The sequence below is a fragment of the Silurus meridionalis genome, chromosome 3 (genome assembly GCF_014805685.1).
Source record: "Silurus meridionalis isolate SWU-2019-XX chromosome 3, ASM1480568v1, whole genome shotgun sequence".
NCBI classification, from domain to species: Eukaryota; Metazoa; Chordata; class Actinopteri; order Siluriformes; family Siluridae; genus Silurus; species Silurus meridionalis.
In genome coordinates, this window is record NC_060886.1 from 21,988,849 (window position 1) to 22,008,107 (window position 19,259).

Here is a 19,259-nt window from a genome sequence, read left to right on the forward strand (position 1 = left end):
GAGAAACAACCACAACTGCTGCTATAATTGTTAGGCCAGAAAGAATGTCCTCTGCTTTTATGAGTGCAATAAACGCAGTGAGTGATTCTTGAGGCTAACATGCATGCCATGATTTTGGTCAAGCCTGAGCGTGTGTAATAGCACCAGTTTCAGTAAACAACGCGTCATTTTTTTTCCTCCTCAAATTTATTTAGAATATGATGCCGGAAAAAATACACAAATACAGTGATGGTAAGTGGAGGGAACCTGACACTGTATGGGGAACATCTGAGGTGCTGAGGTGGGATAGCAGAGTAATGCTGGGCATGTAGGGATGGATTCCCAGTGTGTGCTGATGATTCGTTACACTCCCCTACAGCGCATGGCCTCTGGATTGTCTCCTGGAGTTTTTTCTGTGTAGGAGCAGAGTAATATTTAAGTCAGCTTTGAAGCAGAGAATTGCATTAAAAATGGTGATTTGTTAGGAAGACTGTAAAAGGCAACAGAGTTAAAGAGCATACAGTGAATATACAGAATACAGAAGATGTGTGACCTGGCTGAGGATGGTGGCAGGGCAATGATGCGTGGCCGGGCCGTTAGAACCAGCTCCCCCAGAAAAGCCTCTGTCATTAGGTTTTGCAGAGTATTGAGCAGAATCTCTTCCATCAAATCACCGAACTCTGTACTCCTGCAGAAGAGAAAGGGGGATAAACCAGAGAATAATAATTTTGCCAGTGTCTGAATATTTATGGACCTGACTATGAGTTTCATTTGTAGCTGCAAACATGCATGAATGGATTTATTAAAGAAAAATGAAAAATCTATATAATTGACTAGAATGTGGTGACCAAAAACAACAATTGTATGAACGTATGTCAAAGAAGTACTTGAATGCAAGACAAATGTTTCTAGTTTCACAGCATGCAGTTGCTTTAATGAGGTGCTACATGTATGCAACACTATAAAAACAATGTATAAATAGCAAAGTAGCAGACAAACTGCAGTTTTCTGACTCACTTGAGACATTAATGTGCTGAGTGGTGTTTCTTTTATAGTGCTATTGATTCATCCAGCACAGTAGTGCAGTGTTATTTAAATAGTTATGCACTATTGTTCTAGATGAATCCATAGCGTTATAAGAGAATTAAGGAATTAAGCTGTTTTATCAATATTCAATAATTAAAAATGTAAAATAACAACTCAAATACCTAATGGTTTGTATTTTAATTTCATTTTACAATATAATCACATCCCTAGTGAAGCTTGTTATGTTACACAATACATGATATACCATTAGCTGTGGTAGGTAGGCAGCAATTTAATATAAACTGCAAACACAGACAGAATACGGTCAAAACGAGACAATGTATGTATTTAACGCAACTTACCTGCGAATGGATTCCTGCACCTGCTCCGTGAGATTGGGGTTCAGCTTCTGACACGGTTGTGGATCACCATCACACTCAGACTGTATCACAGTATCTGAGCTCTCAACGTGATGTGTAGATGGTCTCAAATCTGTGAAACAGACTGTGTCTTGTACATATGGTGTCTCGGTGGGAGATGAAGGCGGCGCAAGGGGAGAAGGGTGAAGTTGGGAGAAATAGGGTGCTGGTTCAGTCGAGATGTTCCGCAGTTCCTGGTGGAACTCAGGGTCATCTAAAAGACTTCTGTGAGGCAAAATGTGCTTTGTTAAAGATGTTGTTTGCACAATATTATCTATGGAGATAAGAAATTGAATGAGGTGGTTTGTACCTGAGCAAAGAGGTAACGGTGTATAAGAGAATGTCTCTTTCAGGTCCGTGGGTGAGAGGAGGCATATTTGTTGAAAAGAGCTTACTCTCAATTGAGTCAGAATGGGGAAGATTTGATGTTACAAATCTAAAGAGACATTTGAACAGTCATACATGCAGTACCACTCTTTTGTTGTACACTCAATAAGTATTACTAACTAATGTGATTCAACATAATAAAATGCTATATTTTACTACACTGAATACATGCTGTACGTAAACAGCACACACTTGTAGATGTGATGCTTGCTGAACTGAGAAGGGAATTGTTCCTGGTACTCTAGCAGGGCATGGGAGCGTGCTGTCACTCCCAGGTGGAGCAGTTTTGGTCGTGGTGGCTCTGGCCGCTTCATCCCAATTTCCTCCTGAGCTTTTGTCCTGGCATCACTGCTACTTCGGATAGGTGGCAGTGCCTATAATGTATTATTATATAAATTATTAGTTACAATATTTTAATAAAAATGTAAATAATACACAAGAGACACATGAAGCATAGAAATACTGCTTACCTTTCGTTTTCGTGTTGCAGCGAAGCATTTCTGTTGGGCTACTGCTCCTCCCTGAATAAAAACATGACTATTTTATTTTAAAACATTGTCAATAAGGAGGGGTCACATCTGTACTGTATGTTACTGTATTTGATGTAGTGAGGGTTGGAGCAGGACCTGCGTGCATTTATGCTGAGGGTTTGTATGTATCAGATCTTTCTCCATTATGGTGAACTCGTGTTTTTCTCTCTCTTTCTCCTCCTCAAACTGCTGTAGGTCTTTCCGGTAACTAGCCAAAGCTTCTTCTGAAGTGATCTAGCAAACACAGGAAATAAATATTATACTAGCATTTTTGATTAGAAATCGCAGTGATGTTGGTTGGGGCTGGCAGTGTTTGATATATTTACATTTATGTGTGTGTGTGAGAGAGAGAGAGAGAGAGAGAGAGAGAGAGAGAGAGAGAGAGAGAGAGAGAGAGATGTGAACTCACTTCACAGATGAGATCCTGCTGGTGGAATGTGGGGCTGTTCGAGGTGTAAATAGTGAGAATGCAGAGAACACTCTCCCCTGCAGACAAGGATCCGCTCACTGGATGAATCTGCACTACCTACAAAGAAAGAGATAAATGCACTCTCTGACACTAAATATATACACTATATAGACAAAGGTTTGTAGACACCTGACCTTAAGATTCACATGCATTTTTTAAACATCCCATTTCACATTTAGTCTCCATTTGCCATATAATAACCTCCACTATTCTGGAAGGATGTTCCCTTAGAATTTGAAGTGTGCTTGCAGAGATTTGTGCTCATTTAGACATAAAGGATTAAGTAAAGTGAGATACTGGTTTAGGGTGAGGAGGCCTGGGGTGCAGTCAGTGTTCCAATTCATCACAAGGGTCTTTAATAGGGTAGAGGTCAGAGCTATATAGCTTGCTACTTAAGATCTTACACTCCAACCAATGCAAACAATATATTTATAAAGCTTGTTTTGTGCATAGGGGCATTGGCAAGGTGGAGCAGGTTTTATTTAGTTAGCCCGTTAGTTTCAATGCAATAGAGATAATGTTAATAACCTAATAATTATCCATATAATTAATGAATTTTTGTGTAGTAGTGTAATGAGTAGTGTAAATTGAAGATTATTTCCCTAAACAAGGACCCATGAAGCTAGTTAAAAGAAAAAAAAAACAGTTCTGAAACTGGAACGTAATCAAATATGTATTTGTTTAAAAGATTTCCTGTCCACTGATTAATTTCCTATTGATTTCACTGTGTTCACTATGCTCTAATATACTTATGTGCTTGTATATAATAATTATGTGCTCTTTTTCACACACCTGCTTGCCATCTTGCTCTTTCGGCTTCCATAAGTAGAAGACACGGTCAGTGTGCGAGACGTTGGTTAGAAACAGGATACGCGTACTCCGAGAGCAGACTGGAATGTCACCAAAAGACACTCTTTCCTCTGACAGAAGCACCATCTTTACAAAAAAAGAGGGACAATAATATTGCTTTTTTTAAAAGCCATGAAATATTCAAAACTATAAACATAATGGAAAGTCCAAACACAAACATGTAGATATGAGACATTTTCAAAATCACGCCACTGTACAAGAAAATAACAAACAACAACATATGCAATGACTATTTATTGCTTGATTTTATAATTCTGAATGTTTCTTTAACACCTACCTGGCCAGGTAACAGCACTTTCTGGGTGCTGGGAACAGTGATAAGTCCATCGTGAAGTTGAAGTGGCACAGAGTCTCTCTTGTCAAAGCCACAGCCTTCAAAGGTCACAAACGTACTATCTCCCTCCAGCACATAAATGGGAATGTCTACCTGAATACACAAGGATGAAATATGGACTTTAAAAGATGGCATTCATTATCTTTGTTCTGAAATTTCTTGCTACCTGTATAAGGTGTTTCAATACTACTTTCACTAAACATCAGGCGAATTTAAATTTCAGGCATTGAGCTGCATAAACACACAACAGTGGCAAACAGGCAGGCAGTGTGTGTGTGTGTGTGTGTGTGTGTGTGTGTGTGTGTGTGTGTGTGTGTGTGTGTGTGTGTGTGTGTGTATTTGTATAGGAATTACTGAAGTCACCTACACTGTATGTTTTAGCCTCCAGAGGAGAGAAAATCCACTCCAGAGTGGTGGTGCACCCAGGCTGCACGTCTCCCTCTGGGTTCAGGCACTGCAGGACAGGATGATTAAAGTTCTCCTCCTCTAGTTCCTGCAGCGGCAAAGTGTCCACACGGTACCTCAGTGGCTGAGCTCCTCCATTATAGAGCTCATACACCTACACACACACACAGAGAATTGTAAGGAAATGTAATTATAATTTTGAGTATACTACTTTGGAAAATATTTCATATAATCATGTACAGAACTGGCAAAATAATAATTAAAATTTTTCTTATAGATGTTTTATTTATGACTTCTGTCTTACTAAATCAGTAAAAAAAAAACACCCTGAAAAAAAGTGCAGGAGCTGTGGTGGATTTTCTCCTTAATAATTCATATAGAAATATCCCAAAATTGCAAAAGGATTGTTGCATTAAATATTAACTTTATCACTGTGTGAGTTTTTTTTTTTAATATGTTTTGTCTAGAATCATTCCATTTTTTTTCTACACAGCATTTCATTGCATATAATAAATATGACTTATTTCTTCTCTCTCATTTAATACAAAAACTACAGAAATGGTTAACTCCCTTCATCTACTATCAAATGTAGGAGATGTTTTAGGGGAAGAACATGAAGTAGAATTACCAGATATGCATAATAAAAAAATGCTATTATCTGAAACAAAAAATAAAAAAATAGACTTGTTAACCAGCACATTTTTCTGCATAATAAACTTCATTATAGTAAATGAGCCAGACCTGTTTGGGGGGATGAAACCCTCCAATAGCTACAGGAGCAAAAACATGTCGAGTGGAAGGGAAATGAAGGTAGGGCCTGTCCTTCTCTACAGTTACACCAATGAAATTCAACTGCAGAGATAAAATAAAAAACAAACCACACACACTTGATTAACTTCTTTATACAAGTCCAAGTTTACTGACTGTATGCAAACAAGCTGCGGGTCATATTCAATACCATGTCTCTGTCTTACCAGAATCTCTCTGCCGTGAGAGAGCTTCAGCAGGACAGGAATATGATACGTCCCAGTGAAGTCATGTCTGTAAAAGACGAATGCATAGTGCAGTACATGGACCTCACGTGTAAAAGCCATATAAAAACATGAATAAGTTGAGGAACACAGTTATTGTTTTACCTGTATATGAACTGCACTGCCATCCGCTGGCCAGGTTGCAGTTTACCAGAGCACGGGGTGACCGAAAACATCCTGTTATCCTGCACCTTCATCTGAAGAAGCTCAGTGGAGCTTAACTCTTTACTCTCAGCCCAGCACTCCAGCTCAATCTGCTGATCCTCCGGGAACAGAAATGACCTATCAGAGAGATTTTATAAATAGTAAATTTTATATAAATATTTTTTTTTCTTTTTAAGTTCTCCAAAAAGGAGTCAAGCTATCTCCATTTTAAATCAAATAGATATGAAAAATTCAAGGAGAACAGAAATAATCCTCTAGATAAAAGCTATGTTTAGTATCTAACATAATATTAGTTAAATAGAAATTATAACTATCATTAAACTTTGATTATATACCAAGGTTGCCATATTACATGTACAATTTAAACATCCATGATCCTACTATTAGCTAAAGAAACCAGAAAATGAATCAAGAACTCCTGATCAATCAGAATGGAGAAATTCAACAGTGCAGTGATAATGAATGACAATCATTCTGTCCAGTCAACAGTGAAACTTCTTGAACTAATATATTCACCTGCCCAATCTAGTGGTCTTCAGTCATTGCAAAATAATTGATCACTTACTCAAACAAAATCTTACTAGATAAATGCTAGGTAGTGATTGCTAACTACTTACCACTCTGCAAGGATATTCCCAGTGTTCTCAAACATAAGCAGGACATTGGAGGGGTCTGAACCCAGAGGAGCAGCACCGAAGTTAAAATCCACTATGGCTGAGGTTAAAACGGGGGGACATCGGCGAAAGCTGCAGGAATCATCAAGAACATTTAGGTACAGTAAAACACATGATTTTACATGGATTTGATTTGAACCTCTGTACTCCCCTGAGGTATTCCTGAAATAAAAACAGGACATATTACCTGTGTCTAGTGGGTACTTTGTAGGTAAGCTCAGGTGGACCTGGCTCACTGAGCAGGTAAGTATTAAGTGCGTCCAGACAGAAGAGCTTCCACAGATACAGCTTACTTAAACCCTCCACGCTGCCACTGCTACGGGCATCCGTTACCTTCAGCGTGGGATAAACGCCTTCTGCTTCAATTTGACACAGAGAGCTGGACTCCCCCACTACCAAGCCTGAGAGAACCATAAAGACCATTAAAGATCACAGAGAGGAAAAGGGAGGTAAAATAAGTTTTTTATCTGTAAAAGTATTTCACAAAATGGAAAGTGATTTAAAAAAAAAAAATGTATGTGTGTATTACTATAGAAAATGCTGACCAGAATAAATAGAGGTGGAGATAAAAACACTAAGCTTATTAAGCAAGATATCTATGAATTGTACACTTTATATACACTTTATTCCATATCAAATATCATTCAAATGAATGCCGGGATGTATGCACAGTGTTATAAACGACGTGTACAGTACATGGCACTGTATGTTATTACGTATTAGAGATCTAGTGTTTAGAACATTTGCACTGATGCACTGATTTGAAAGGCAACTATGGAAATGGCATCAATCATAAATGATTATTTAACTGCAGAAAAATCTATTATGGATTTAATTCAAGTTTAAAACTACAAAAGGTTTATTTATCTGGCGAATTTGGTACCAGAGGTATTGAGGATTTGATAGCAGATGGTCCAGCGGTACCGGGTCCTGCGAGTGGGTCTCACTGTGGAGTGAACAAGCAGCCGGCAGTAAGAAGGAATGGTGCCTTTCATAGTTTCCATGTCCAGAACTGCAAAAAGGGAAGACAAGTTAATATAAGCAGCATGTTGAACATAATATATATGACTGCTAAAATATTTGCATTGATAGAGGCATTTTTCTTGCAACAAGAGCTCTCAACATTTCAGCGGTCTTTTACCATGGGGGCCTTCGAGTGACTCCTCAGGAATGCCTTGAGCAGTACAGCTCTGTAGTACAGTCAGAGAAAAGCTAACAGCACAGGGACTGGTGTTCAGCAGAGGAAACTCAAATGACTTGCAACCTCCAACCAACACTTCACCCAGATCCAGAAAAGAGATTCCAGTCTGAAATTAGAAGGAGATCGTATACACAAAAGCATGGTCTGGTAAAATTTCCTGGTAGAATATACTTAATGCCATCAATCAGTAGCTGAAAAACAGCCTCAAACCTCAGTTTCAGCTGGTATGTTATGGTTTTGAAGAGTTTTCTTTCCAATATTTAATTAATGCGTTAATAACGTGCTAACGCGAATTCATTTCAATTGCGCTAATTTCATGAATATAAGAGGTGAAATTAAAACCTTCAATGCAACACACATTTTTTCACATCCTTTCCTTACTCAGATTTAAAAAAAAATTAAAATTAAAAATCCACAGAAAATTTGTTTTAATAACTAAACATTTGTTTTACTGATGCGCCAAATCTCAAAACGCGCACTAAAATCAGCCAGGATACACACAACCGGCAATTAAAACCGTCCGTGTGGAAACAGCAAAAGTTCCGTTTGGTGTCCTGATGATTTACATAATTTGAAACACAATAATTACTTTAAAACATTTACAAGAATACTTTGTCACTAATAATAAACATACATTCGAATAAAGCATTTTTGACCATGCCCATGTTGATTAGAGTATTACAAACTTGAAAAGAGTTCATTTAGAACAGATAAAATGTGCATTCAAGTTGCCAATTATTACAAATTAACATGACAAACATTTGATTAATCACAATTAAATATTTGTATCGATTGACAGCCCTAGTAAATATATACCTTTATGTACTGTATGTCTGAGTAAACTACATTTGCGCCCTCTGCTTCTAAGCTAACAAAAGTCTGAATTCAAGAAACCACTGAGATCATATTTGGTCACATTTTTTTTATCTTTGAAACTATGGGTTTGTTTAAGTTTTTGAAAGACTTTTGCATGCACACATACACAAAAAACATTTATTTAATTGTTAATTTTAACTTCATTGCTTATGGCATATACAAGATATTTCTATATTAATCCATATGTGTGCTTATACACACCTGTATGGAGCCTTTGGCAGACAATCCCACAACTTCAATAGAAAGCCTGGACCTTTTACTCTCTGGTTTCTGAATGGGCCAAAATATTAGATTCGGCTTCATATTGTAGGTCATCTCTTCAATTGGGGTGAAGGACCATGTCAGAACCTGAACAGCAACAAAACCAGTGATCAATTTATAAAACGATCACACTGTTATATGTTATATAGTGATGTTACACAATCACTAACCTGAGATTCATTGGGCTGCAGTACTCCTGAGTCTGGTTGTACAGAGAGAACTCTGTGATCTGAGCCACAGACCCTCCAGTGAAAATGTAATGCTACTCTGCTAAAGTTCTTGATGCTTAAAGTTGTCTTGGAGCAAGAGCCCACTGCTGTGGGCCTGAAAAACAAGCTCCCATCACCTTCTAAAGTAATGCGTGGCCTCTCTGCCACACACACTATGCTCAACACCTAAACACAGAGAAAAACCATGTGAACCATCCATGCTTCAGGATCCAAATCTCTTATTGTGAATGGTAAGTGGCACTTTTGGAAATACCTGTGTGTGTTTGGGGCTGGCATTGAGCTGCAGGGTAAGCGGTAAACTGGTAGGGTTTTCTTCAGCAGGAGTAGCCCGAACAATGAGTATCTGGTGGCTGCCTGGTGGTACAAAGCCACTAGGAGGCAGCACAGATACATCAGGACAGCCATTTGACAACAGATTAAAGGTAAGAGGAAGATCTCCTTTGTTCTGCAGAAGAATGCTTCTGTAGGAAACCTGACTCAAAGCTGGAAAAATCTGGAGAATACAATGAACACACAGGAAAAACAGAGTAATATGTGTGAGAATATTACATTTCGTTATTACAAGTCATTTTTCTCACAATGTTCCCTTGATCAGATGTTGTATGCTGCCAACACACCTTATAAATGCTATTGATTTCTTCAACAATTATAGTAATATTAAGAAGAGGATGAAGAAAAACAAGAAAATGATCTAAATTCTATTGCACCCTTAAGATTATATGAAATGTTGCTTTATTAAGAATCATCTGGCTTTTGACCTCTTCAATGCAGGAGACTCACCACTTGAGTTGGCTGCAGACAGAACAAAGGGGTGAAGTGCTCATTTCCAGGCTGAAAATAGTGAGCGGTCACTCTAACTGTGAGACACCAGGGAGGGCACAGAGTTCGGTCCTCTGTTTGCAGATAATCCTGCAAAATCTGCCAGATCCATTTAATTACACATACAGTATACATGGTTCTTACAAAAAAGCTAATCAACTGTTTCTTAAAGCAGATAAAACAAAGCATTTTATTATTGTATCACTATCTTACCTTGTAGAGGGCAAAACACTCAAGCTGTGCTGCATGGAAGACATTGTGCTGTTTGGGTGCATATGTTACTATGAAGACAGTGGACTTTAAAGGATTTAGGTCACCGGTGAGAGGAGAAATAGAGAAGGGAGAGTCAGCAGCAGGCGTCCACAGAACTCTGAGTTTGCCTTTGGTGTGATTAGTGATGGTGACTGTTTGTGATGATGGCCCTGAGTTAAAAAGCAGCTCAGAGGGTTCCACTGTGACATGGGGCTTGGGAAAACATTCAGGATCTCCACTTTCATCAGGATGTTCTCCTGCCTTATCAGCTGAGTTCATGTGGAAATATTCTTCCATTATACTCCTCTGGGAAAAATGCCTGGACAAAACTATTTCGTCTGAGGAGTCCTAACAGGCAAAACATGTGCATTCATATTATATAACTTGTGCTCCCTGTTTTTTTCTTATAGTAATTGGATGTTAACTTTTGATTAGATTTGAAAATGTATATACTTGCAAACACAATTTAGCAATTACACTGACTTTTTGAAGACTTAATGCTCCATTTTCATCCAGTTGCAGTTTATGTTCAGCTAGCATAGCACTCAGAATATCAGGAGGGTAGAAGGTTAGGCCACGGAGCAGGTTTTGTCTGTACACATGCAGGTGTCTGGGTTGTATGATGTCTGGTTTAAGCTGTTCTGAGTGACAGGTGCCAATCAAGTCCAACAAAAGAGGCTCCTTTAAAAAAAAAAACAAAGTGATAGTAAAAAAATTGTATTTATGACTTATATTTGCTAAGATGTTCTAAAGGCATTTAAGTGTTAATTGTGTGGCATACTAAAGTAAAGACTTTAAGAGCTGAGTATGAATATTTTAAGATAGGATAAGATAAACCTTTATTCGTCCCACAGTGGGGGAATTTCCAAAAGTAATTTTATGTAGTGTATTTTGGGTTTAAGCAGAAATGCCAAAGAAGAAAGAATTATAGTGTATAGTACAAAATACTATGAAATCACGACCTAGGGTTTGTTGTTACGACCACAGCACACTAGGGGTATAACGGTACACTTATTCATAAAGTTTCGGTACAGGGCTTTTAGAATGCAATCCTTTTTATGTGTGGAACAAAGTTCCATTCTGAGTTCCATATTAAGTGGCAGACCGCAAGATTGTTTTGTCTACGCCTCGCACTTTTTGTACCCAGCTTCAAGAATTTTCTTTTAAAATTAAAAGATTTCGTATACAAAGGGAGTAAATAAATGAAGGATAAAAGGAATAAAGACATTTGTTAAAGTATGCTGAAATACGTAGAAGAGTTCAGTAGAACATATCTTTAGAGAATGTAAAATTAAATGTAAAACACACACACACACACACACACACACACACACACACACTTATACCTGTATTACCCAAATAAAGTCTAACAAATATACAAAAAATACATTTTTTTTATTTTATTTAATCGATTATATTTGTGCCAATTTAATCAAGTGCTCAATTTTATCTATAAAATAATAAAGGGTATTGCATTTATTTGATTTATTTGATAAAATATCATTTTATATATTATTTATCCAATCAGGCTTTTTATTTATAATTGTATTAAAAATGTAAACTGTTGATGTTCACAAATGTTAATAATAATAAATTGCGTTAATAAAAAACGACAAGCAATTTTATGTTTTGCATTTCTTTCCCCAAAACGTACCGAAATTGTATCGAACTGTGACTTAAAAACTGAGGTACGTACCGAAACGTTAATTTTGTGTCCCATTACACCCCTACAGTGTGCTGTCAAAAAATATTCAATTAAAGTTTTAACAATAATGGCATCAATATCAACTGAAAAATCTGTAACTTCACGGAGACATGACAAGTAAAATATAAAGGGTATTATTTTTTTATAAACATATTATTTTTGGTCCTACAATGAATCCTAGTCTAAATCTGAAGCTATTATGTACTATAGCTGTAGTGACCCTGCCATACTGACGTACCTTGTGTAGTATAAGGCACGCTGCTCTCTTGTGATAGGCAATGGGATGATAGGGGCGGAACATTAAACACAGTGTAAGCTTGCCCTTGGCTGGCAGAATGCCAACTGGCTGGTCAAGTGTAAACACACTATGATTGCCAGGATCTATGTCAAACTGGTAATGAGCCTGGATATTAGAGGAGTTTGTGATATGAATGATACGCATGGCTTCTTCTCCTTCTTTCACACAGCCAAAATCCACCACCGAGGAACTTAAAGAAACTGCTGGACCTGTAGGGATTAAGGAGATACAGTCTGAAGTCATTCATTGCTTTCCATCTAATGTCTCATAAAAATACAATATGTTGCACTTATAAAGCGAAACACAGTACACACAGATACAGAAGGTTTAAATTGAGAGTTTTAGTGATATATCTCACCTATACATGAGCCAGTGACTTTCAGAATATCTGTGCTGATTCCACCAGGGCAGCTGAGCTGGAAGTAATCTACACTAGTGCTGTCCACAGTGAGTGGAGTGAAACGAACAGGTACTGTCAGTACGGTGCATGGAGCCACCTGCCCTTCCTGCACATCACACTCGAATACAGATTCCATAAGAGCCGGCTTTTTCACACAAGTCAAAGAGAAAGAAGTCAACACCTAAAAGAGATATAAAGGTCTAGTGAAACTGCTACAATCACCTGGAGAAAACATTTTTGAACAATAACAAGGAAACAATTAAGGGTATAAGTAGTAAAAGCATTCCGTATGATTATATAGAGACTTTTGCCTGTAAGAGCAAAGTGACTCACTGAGGACGGATTGTAGATCTCAAAATGTTTTTCCAAACAGCTTCCAACTGCTACACTGCCAAATTCAAGCAGTCTAGCTCCTTCCTCCTGGCAAAGGGAACTGATCTGTAGGTAAGGGTACTTGGCTAAAAGAATGAAAAAGAACCAACTTATTATTTGTATATTTGCCTTAATTGTACCACGTTATTCATTAAATGAATTACTTCATTAAATAATAGGAACGATGTCAATATAAAATTGAGGAACGGAAGTCTGGAACTGCGAACTAAAAGTTTAACGGGTTACAAAAGTAGGGTTTACATTCTATTTTTAATTCATTACTTGGTGTAGTATTAAGTGCATACATCTGTACACCTGGGGTTTAAATTCTTGAACAATTTAGCCATAAACAGAATTAGGCAGCGGTGGATTGTGAGTTCAAACCCTTTACCACCAAACTGCCACTGTTATGTCCCTGAACCAAACACTTCTCTTCTCTTTAAACTGTAGGCTGTTTTAAAGTAAAACCATTAACCAAATAAATGCTGTATTTGCTAAACTCACACAATCCTTTCAGTAGCACCGTGCGGCTGTTCTCCCCTTCCTTCCCGAATCTGCAAATGGCTTCTCTCTGGTTCACCAGCGCTTGCTGTGGTTTAAAAGTTACATAGATCTTGCACTGTTCTCCTGGCTTCAGAACCCCGCTCAGTGGAGAGAGCACAAATGGTGGGTCCACTGTCCACTGGAAGCTGGTTTGCAGCTTACTAACAGACAACAATCATGTCACATTAATTCATGTTTTTTTATTTATTTTTATTTTTATTAGTGAAATGCTTTTTTTTTTTTCTTTTCAATGTTTAGAGATTAAGAACTTAATTTCTCCCATATCATATATCACCGAAGCTCACCTGATGGTGATGACATGACATGGCAAGAAATGTTTCTCCGTACCTGATGTTGCAAATGAAGAAACTGGTGTTTGTGCTGTGCTGGACGGCACACAACGGAAGCTGCACTGAATCAGGAAGCTCCAATGCATGATGTAGCATCACTGCACGCAGTTTCACTACAAATGTCCCCTCCTTACACTGGAACTCAATACTGTCCCCATGTTCACACTGCAGAGAGAATGCAAAAAAAAATGTATTAATAAACAAAACTACTAAATTTCTGTACAAATGAATAGGGTACAAGAATATATATGCAAGCTATGCAATAAATCCTTATTTTTTTAGAATAAAAGTACAAGGAATCTTTAATACAAAACATAAGAAGCAAACAGAATATAATTAGTTTGGATGCAGTACTTCCTGACGGGGGTGAAAAGTGATTGGTAGAGAAAAAGATGTCCCGGGACTAATACATATGGTCTGAGGAAACAGTGTTGTGAAGACTTTGGACATAGGAGGTCTAAAAATAAACAAGAAAAATGTAAAGATTAAAAATAAATACAAAACATAAATGTGATATAATAGCAATATGATGGTTCACTGGAAAATTTCTGTGTACTAGTGACAATTTACACTTATTTACATGCTAAACATTTGAAATCAACTAATAAAGATCTGTATTTTCTGTATTCTCGTGTATTGACTGTATTGTCTCGTATAGACTAAGCTAAATGAATAGTATTATTTATGTCTGTACTTTTGAGAATCACCAACAGCTGGAACCAGATTACTCGTGTGTTAACACTCTTGGAAAATAAACCTTATTCTGACTGATTCTGACTACAGGAACTGTGTCCTCTGTGTTACCCAAAATCTTACCTGAAACTGAGTTTCAGAAGCTTATCATTTACATTTTTCAGAATTAGTGACTTTGTATATTCTTTCCCGAGCTTCCAGCCCTCCCAGACTAGCTCAGCCAAGGTCTCCACTCCTAAGAAACAGCTGCGTCTGGATTCTTTTTTCAGAGAAGCCCTGGATCGTCGCTGACTAGACACCTGCAACATCAACCAACTCCAAAGTTAACATGAATGTGCCATTACAGTTGAGTAATAATAGAACTGAAAACAGTATGGATATTAAATAATCTACATATCAACCTAATCATCTCAAATTAGGTCACACCCTGTCTGTTCCGTAGATATTTAGGCAACGCATTATCACTACGGTCACTAGAGAGCAGTATATCCAAAATAAAATTATGCAAAGATATGACAAAACTGTATCCTGGCTGAGCATTAATTTAAATATATGGTGATCACCATCAGGACACATTTACTAATAAATATCATAAACAATACTCTGAAGCATGTTGTTACTATTTCTAACTATTCTATAAGCGCCAAAAATCTTTTAAGTTTTCTAATTTTAACATGAACCATTTTAGAATAAATGCCGATCCCATAATTCTATAACCTGAACAATGGCTCATTTAATTCACTTACTATATATATATAGGCAAATATAGCATTTATTCATCCATTTGTTCCAGGGTTTCTTAAAAAAATAAAATAAAATACAACAGGCTACAGTGCCACACAGACTGCTCCAACTGATGTAGGACTTTGTGTTTATTCAGCAAGACTAAACATTGTGATATATAAATTATCCCAACTGACATTATCTTGACACTAAATAGACTTTACAGTAGTTAACTGGTTATATATTTACATAAATGTTTTATCCGAGCAAACTACAATGTGAACTTCTTACCGTGCCTTGTCTGTTTTCCCATGGAATCCCAGGATTCAGAGAGTTTCTTGAAACATTAGCCAACATTTCAACACGTTCTTATTGATAAAAAAAAACAAAACATGTATCATATACATATATAAAGATCCATGGGTCTCTCTTACAAATCTAAACAGAGTAAATGTTTATAGACATACAGTATCCGAGTAAATATAGAAATTTCATTATTTCTGAACAGTGACATTAAGCTGTTTATGATTTAATAATATTGATTAAAAAAATAGTTTGAATGCAATAAAAGGAGAAACATTTAAACAGATCTGAATATTTTTTACATGGATGGGTACTATAAAAAACTAAATTATATAAAAAGACAATAAATTAAATGCACACACTCATAACGCAATTGTTTGTTTTGCAAAATGAAATACATTTAACCTTTGGTGAGGAAACAGTGTCATAGTGTAGCAGAATGAAAACTGAAACACTCAGTGGCCAATTACATCTACATCCAATGGCAATTTGATTTCACCAGGCTTATTTACAATATATCACTATAATTGCTAACTATATCTCAGTGGCGTCCAAACATTTCACAAAGGGGGCCAGACCCAGCCATAAGAACGTCTATGATCGTATATTGGACTTGAAATTAGGTAACGAATATATGAGCTCAGAATGCAGTCTGTCAGCTTGAACAGTGGAACAGTAGAGCAATTACAACACATTTGCTATATGTGTTCACTGTATTTCAGAGCCCGGAAATCCTTAGACAAGCTAATGCACAATACAACTATAAGTTAATAATACTTGGCAGCAAATCATCATTAGAAACAACACATTCAGGCCCAGCAGAACTCTACACAACACCTCAATACACTTATGTCATTATTGCTTTACCGAGTTTACTGCCAGTAATCATCATGCAGTTCTCCTGCACACTGTATATTATCTTTAATCTCTGCATTATTACGAATATATATATATATGCACCTGCACTAGGTGTAGTTTCTTTTTTATACCCCTGGCATTGGTGTGTATGTTTCTCAAGTTTATTAATAATAATAATAATAAAAAATGCACTGAAAGTGCGAGACAGAGACTGAACAAATTTGCGGTCCACCACTTAATAGGATTCTGAGGAAACTCAGATTTTACCTACGTTTTCCACATAAAAAGGACTGCATTTGTGTGTACCGAAACGAAAACCCTGTGCAGAACAATTATATATACATATTTATTTATATGTTTTATCATTTTCAACATATATGGTACCTTGTATGTGTCTTGCACATATTCTACATTTTCATTCCATTTTCATTTGCACTTGTCAATTAGAACAATGCTACTATCTATCTATCTATCTATCTATCTATCTATCTATCTATCTAGCTATCTATCTATCTATCTATTATAAAAACCCTTTTAATATTTAAATGATTTTCCATGGGGGTTTTTTTGTTTGTTTTTGTGTTTATAAACGTGCACCTTCTCGCTGTGCTTTGTGTCTGGAGCAAATCATTTATTTTGTAAATTACTTTGCAAGAGTAGTGAGAGAAAACAAACTTTCACATTTTAGCTAATCGAGTTAATACAGTCTGTTGCCACAATCTGATGCAGGGGAAAATCAAAAACGGGTGGACTGGTAGGCCACATATTATACATCCTGAAAAAAAAAAGCCAAGGGCGAGTTTGCAGTTTGCTATACGGACAAAAGTTTGCAAACACCTGACCATGCTTTTTAAACATCCCGTTCCACATTTAGTTTCAATTATAAACTCCAATCTTTTGGAAAGATGTTCTATTAGATTTAGGAGTGTGATTATGAAGATTTGTGCTCATTGTCTTTATAAGTTTACAGCAAGTGTTCTATAGTGAACTTGTTATTAGTTGGTAATAAGCTACGCCTCATTTCTCTCTAACAACCACTAACACAAACTCTTTCACAAACATAGCGATAAATTGCAATACATCTTGTTTTGTTTTTTTTATATCTTACCTCATTCCCCTGTTTTATTTGTACGGTAAATAAGCTGCAGTGTTACAGCTTCGCCTAGTGTGTTTGACACGTGACCAACACAATATTGTTTACTCACTCCATAGCAACGACGGAACGCGACGAGGGACAATTCTACTTAGAACGCGATTCAAATTTGAGCGTTTATTCATTCGACTAAAAGGCGATGAGAATGATCAAATCGGCAAAGGGAATTGCTTTGTTGCCTAACTTTCTGTTTCCTCCTCCAATGAAATGCATTTAATCTTATAAATACAAAACGGCTTTCATTTTCAAGAAGACAGACTGCTGCATTTCAGCCTGAGCTCATGTTTATGCAACAGTCTCTCTCTCACATAAACCCCCCACACACACACACACACACACACACACACACACACACACACACATATAGTTCCTCTTTTGTTCCAGGAGCATTTGTTTTCCACAAATTAAATTGGACTGTGACATCAGCACAAGGAGCTGATTATTTTACTTCCTCTTCATTAACTTAATTATTTGTCCATCAGTAAACCTGCCTGAGTAACTCATATTTGAAAGGCATGGCCATAAATAACGAGCAGATTGCTCATAATGCAGTGCAGATTCTCCAGCGCTTTAATCACCATCTTTGTCAGGTGGAGGTTAAACAGGAGAAAAGGGACGGCCTGTGGAAAGAGGAACAAATATCTTTGCCTTCTGCTGATCATTTACAGCATTGAATCATCAAAGCTGTGCTCCTGGTGCCAAACACACATTTACACCTCAGTACAGATCGGCACAGATGCACACAGAATGTTTTTCGAAAAGAAAAATAATAATAATAATTTAAAAAATCATAAATTATTTACACAATGTGAAAAATAGTCTAATTTTAGACATTTTATTATTTTATTTTTTTTGCTTTTAATTTAACAGAGACATTTTTTGTTTACTGTGAATTATTACCGTGTACATTTTCTTTTCCCATGAATAAATTAGATATAATCTATAATACATAAATACCATTAAGGACAACACCACCAATAACAAACATGACAAAGACTAATGACTAAATAACACATTGCTCCATTTTGCACCTATTTCTCCATATTTGTCGAGGATTTACACGTTTGTCTGTGTTATTCAGTCAATAAATTCTGAGAAAAAAATGCTTTGCATCACACAGGAACCCTCCATTCGCACTGAGCACAGTGTACAGTGTATCGGAGCTGCGCCTGTTTTTGTTCATGTGTATGTACAGATTGATGTACAAAAGTAAGCATTTGGATTGCATGCAGTAGAAATGTGGGTTCTACTATTCAAACACAGGTCGCAAATTCCAAAATACTCACCCAAACACAGAGGACAAAGACATTTTCTTTTACAGAGAAACATTCCTAATTGTTGACAAGACAGCAGTTTATAAGTTAAATGCTGCCACATAGATAAATAAGAGATGGGGGTTTTGGTGCATGGCTTCAGTCTTTGCAGTTACAAAGTCTCTGATGGAGGCTATAGATGCCGCAAGCTGTTGGACTACACAGTGGGTAAATAATTCATAATTACACTGCATCTTCATAGCCCTACTCCAATCTTCCTGTCTGCACCAATCTCTTCCAGGTCATCATCTGAGTAAGAGCTGTGAGAGCTGTAGCTCAACTCAGAGCTGTGCTGGAGAAAGTCTGAGGAATGCGGCAGGCCCACGCTTCTGTTTAGAGTACCGCCGAAGCCTTCATCTTCATCCTCTTCCTCCTCCGCTTCCAGTTCCTCATCATCGTCCTGTGTGATGCATCGGCGAGGGTCTCCAGGTTTGCTGGAACGTTTGGCCTGCTGGGTGCCATCAGCCTCCAGCTGTGCTGCCTGTTCTTTGGCTTTGCGGCTGCGCTTCCATTTCATCCGGCGGTTTTGGAACCAGATTTTCACCTATGCGTGATTTAATGTGACAACTTCAGTCATGTTGAGGGTCTCACTACCACTGATTTAAAAAAGTACCCAGTAT

General features: G+C 37.2%; 2 protein-coding genes across 2 annotated transcripts in view; both read right to left on the reverse strand.

The window, feature by feature from the left end:
• Positions 1-167: 167 nt before the first annotated feature.
• cfap65 (cilia and flagella associated protein 65) lies at positions 168-17,510 on the reverse strand. The gene is made up of 33 exons (XM_046839242.1): positions 17,282-17,510; positions 15,304-15,380; positions 14,413-14,588; positions 13,951-14,053; positions 13,595-13,761; positions 13,208-13,407; positions 12,665-12,789; positions 12,290-12,512; positions 11,872-12,140; positions 10,412-10,609; positions 9,890-10,276; positions 9,638-9,775; positions 9,111-9,350; positions 8,798-9,022; positions 8,568-8,714; positions 7,431-7,596; positions 7,173-7,301; positions 6,477-6,690; positions 6,233-6,361; positions 5,556-5,732; positions 5,394-5,460; positions 5,161-5,271; positions 4,382-4,573; positions 3,958-4,107; positions 3,603-3,746; positions 2,751-2,867; positions 2,438-2,575; positions 2,282-2,332; positions 2,004-2,185; positions 1,735-1,860; positions 1,368-1,649; positions 533-667; positions 168-392 (listed from the first exon to the last, which is right to left on the reverse strand). The coding sequence occupies exons 2-33, from the start codon at positions 15,367-15,369 to the stop codon at positions 353-355; spliced, it is 5,214 nt and encodes a 1,737-aa protein (XP_046695198.1). The 5' UTR covers positions 15,370-15,380; positions 17,282-17,510; the 3' UTR covers positions 168-352.
• A 672-nt stretch (positions 17,511-18,182) lies between these two features.
• mnx2a (motor neuron and pancreas homeobox 2a) overlaps positions 18,183-19,259 on the reverse strand; it is a 4,021-nt gene continuing 2,944 nt past the window's right edge. Inside the window, exon 3 of the mRNA XM_046845494.1 lies at positions 18,183-19,183. Coding sequence (XP_046701450.1) covers positions 18,836-19,183 — 348 coding nt within the window. The 3' untranslated portion in view covers positions 18,183-18,835. The remainder of the gene's footprint in view (positions 19,184-19,259) is intronic.

Bases quoted from the DNA above. Each gene is read 5' to 3' on its own strand.
- cfap65 (XM_046839242.1), bottom strand. From the start codon at position 15,369: ATGTTGGCTAATGTTTCAAGAAACTCTCTGAATCCTGGGATTCCATGG. The intron at 7,597-8,567 runs GTGTGTATAAGC...TTCTAATTTCAG, and splicing joins CTGCCAAAGGCTCCATACAG to ACTGGAATCTCTTTTCTGGA. The intron at 668-1,367 runs GTAAGTTGCGTT...TCTCTTCTGCAG, and splicing joins GTGCAGGAATCCATTCGCAG to GAGTACAGAGTTCGGTGATT.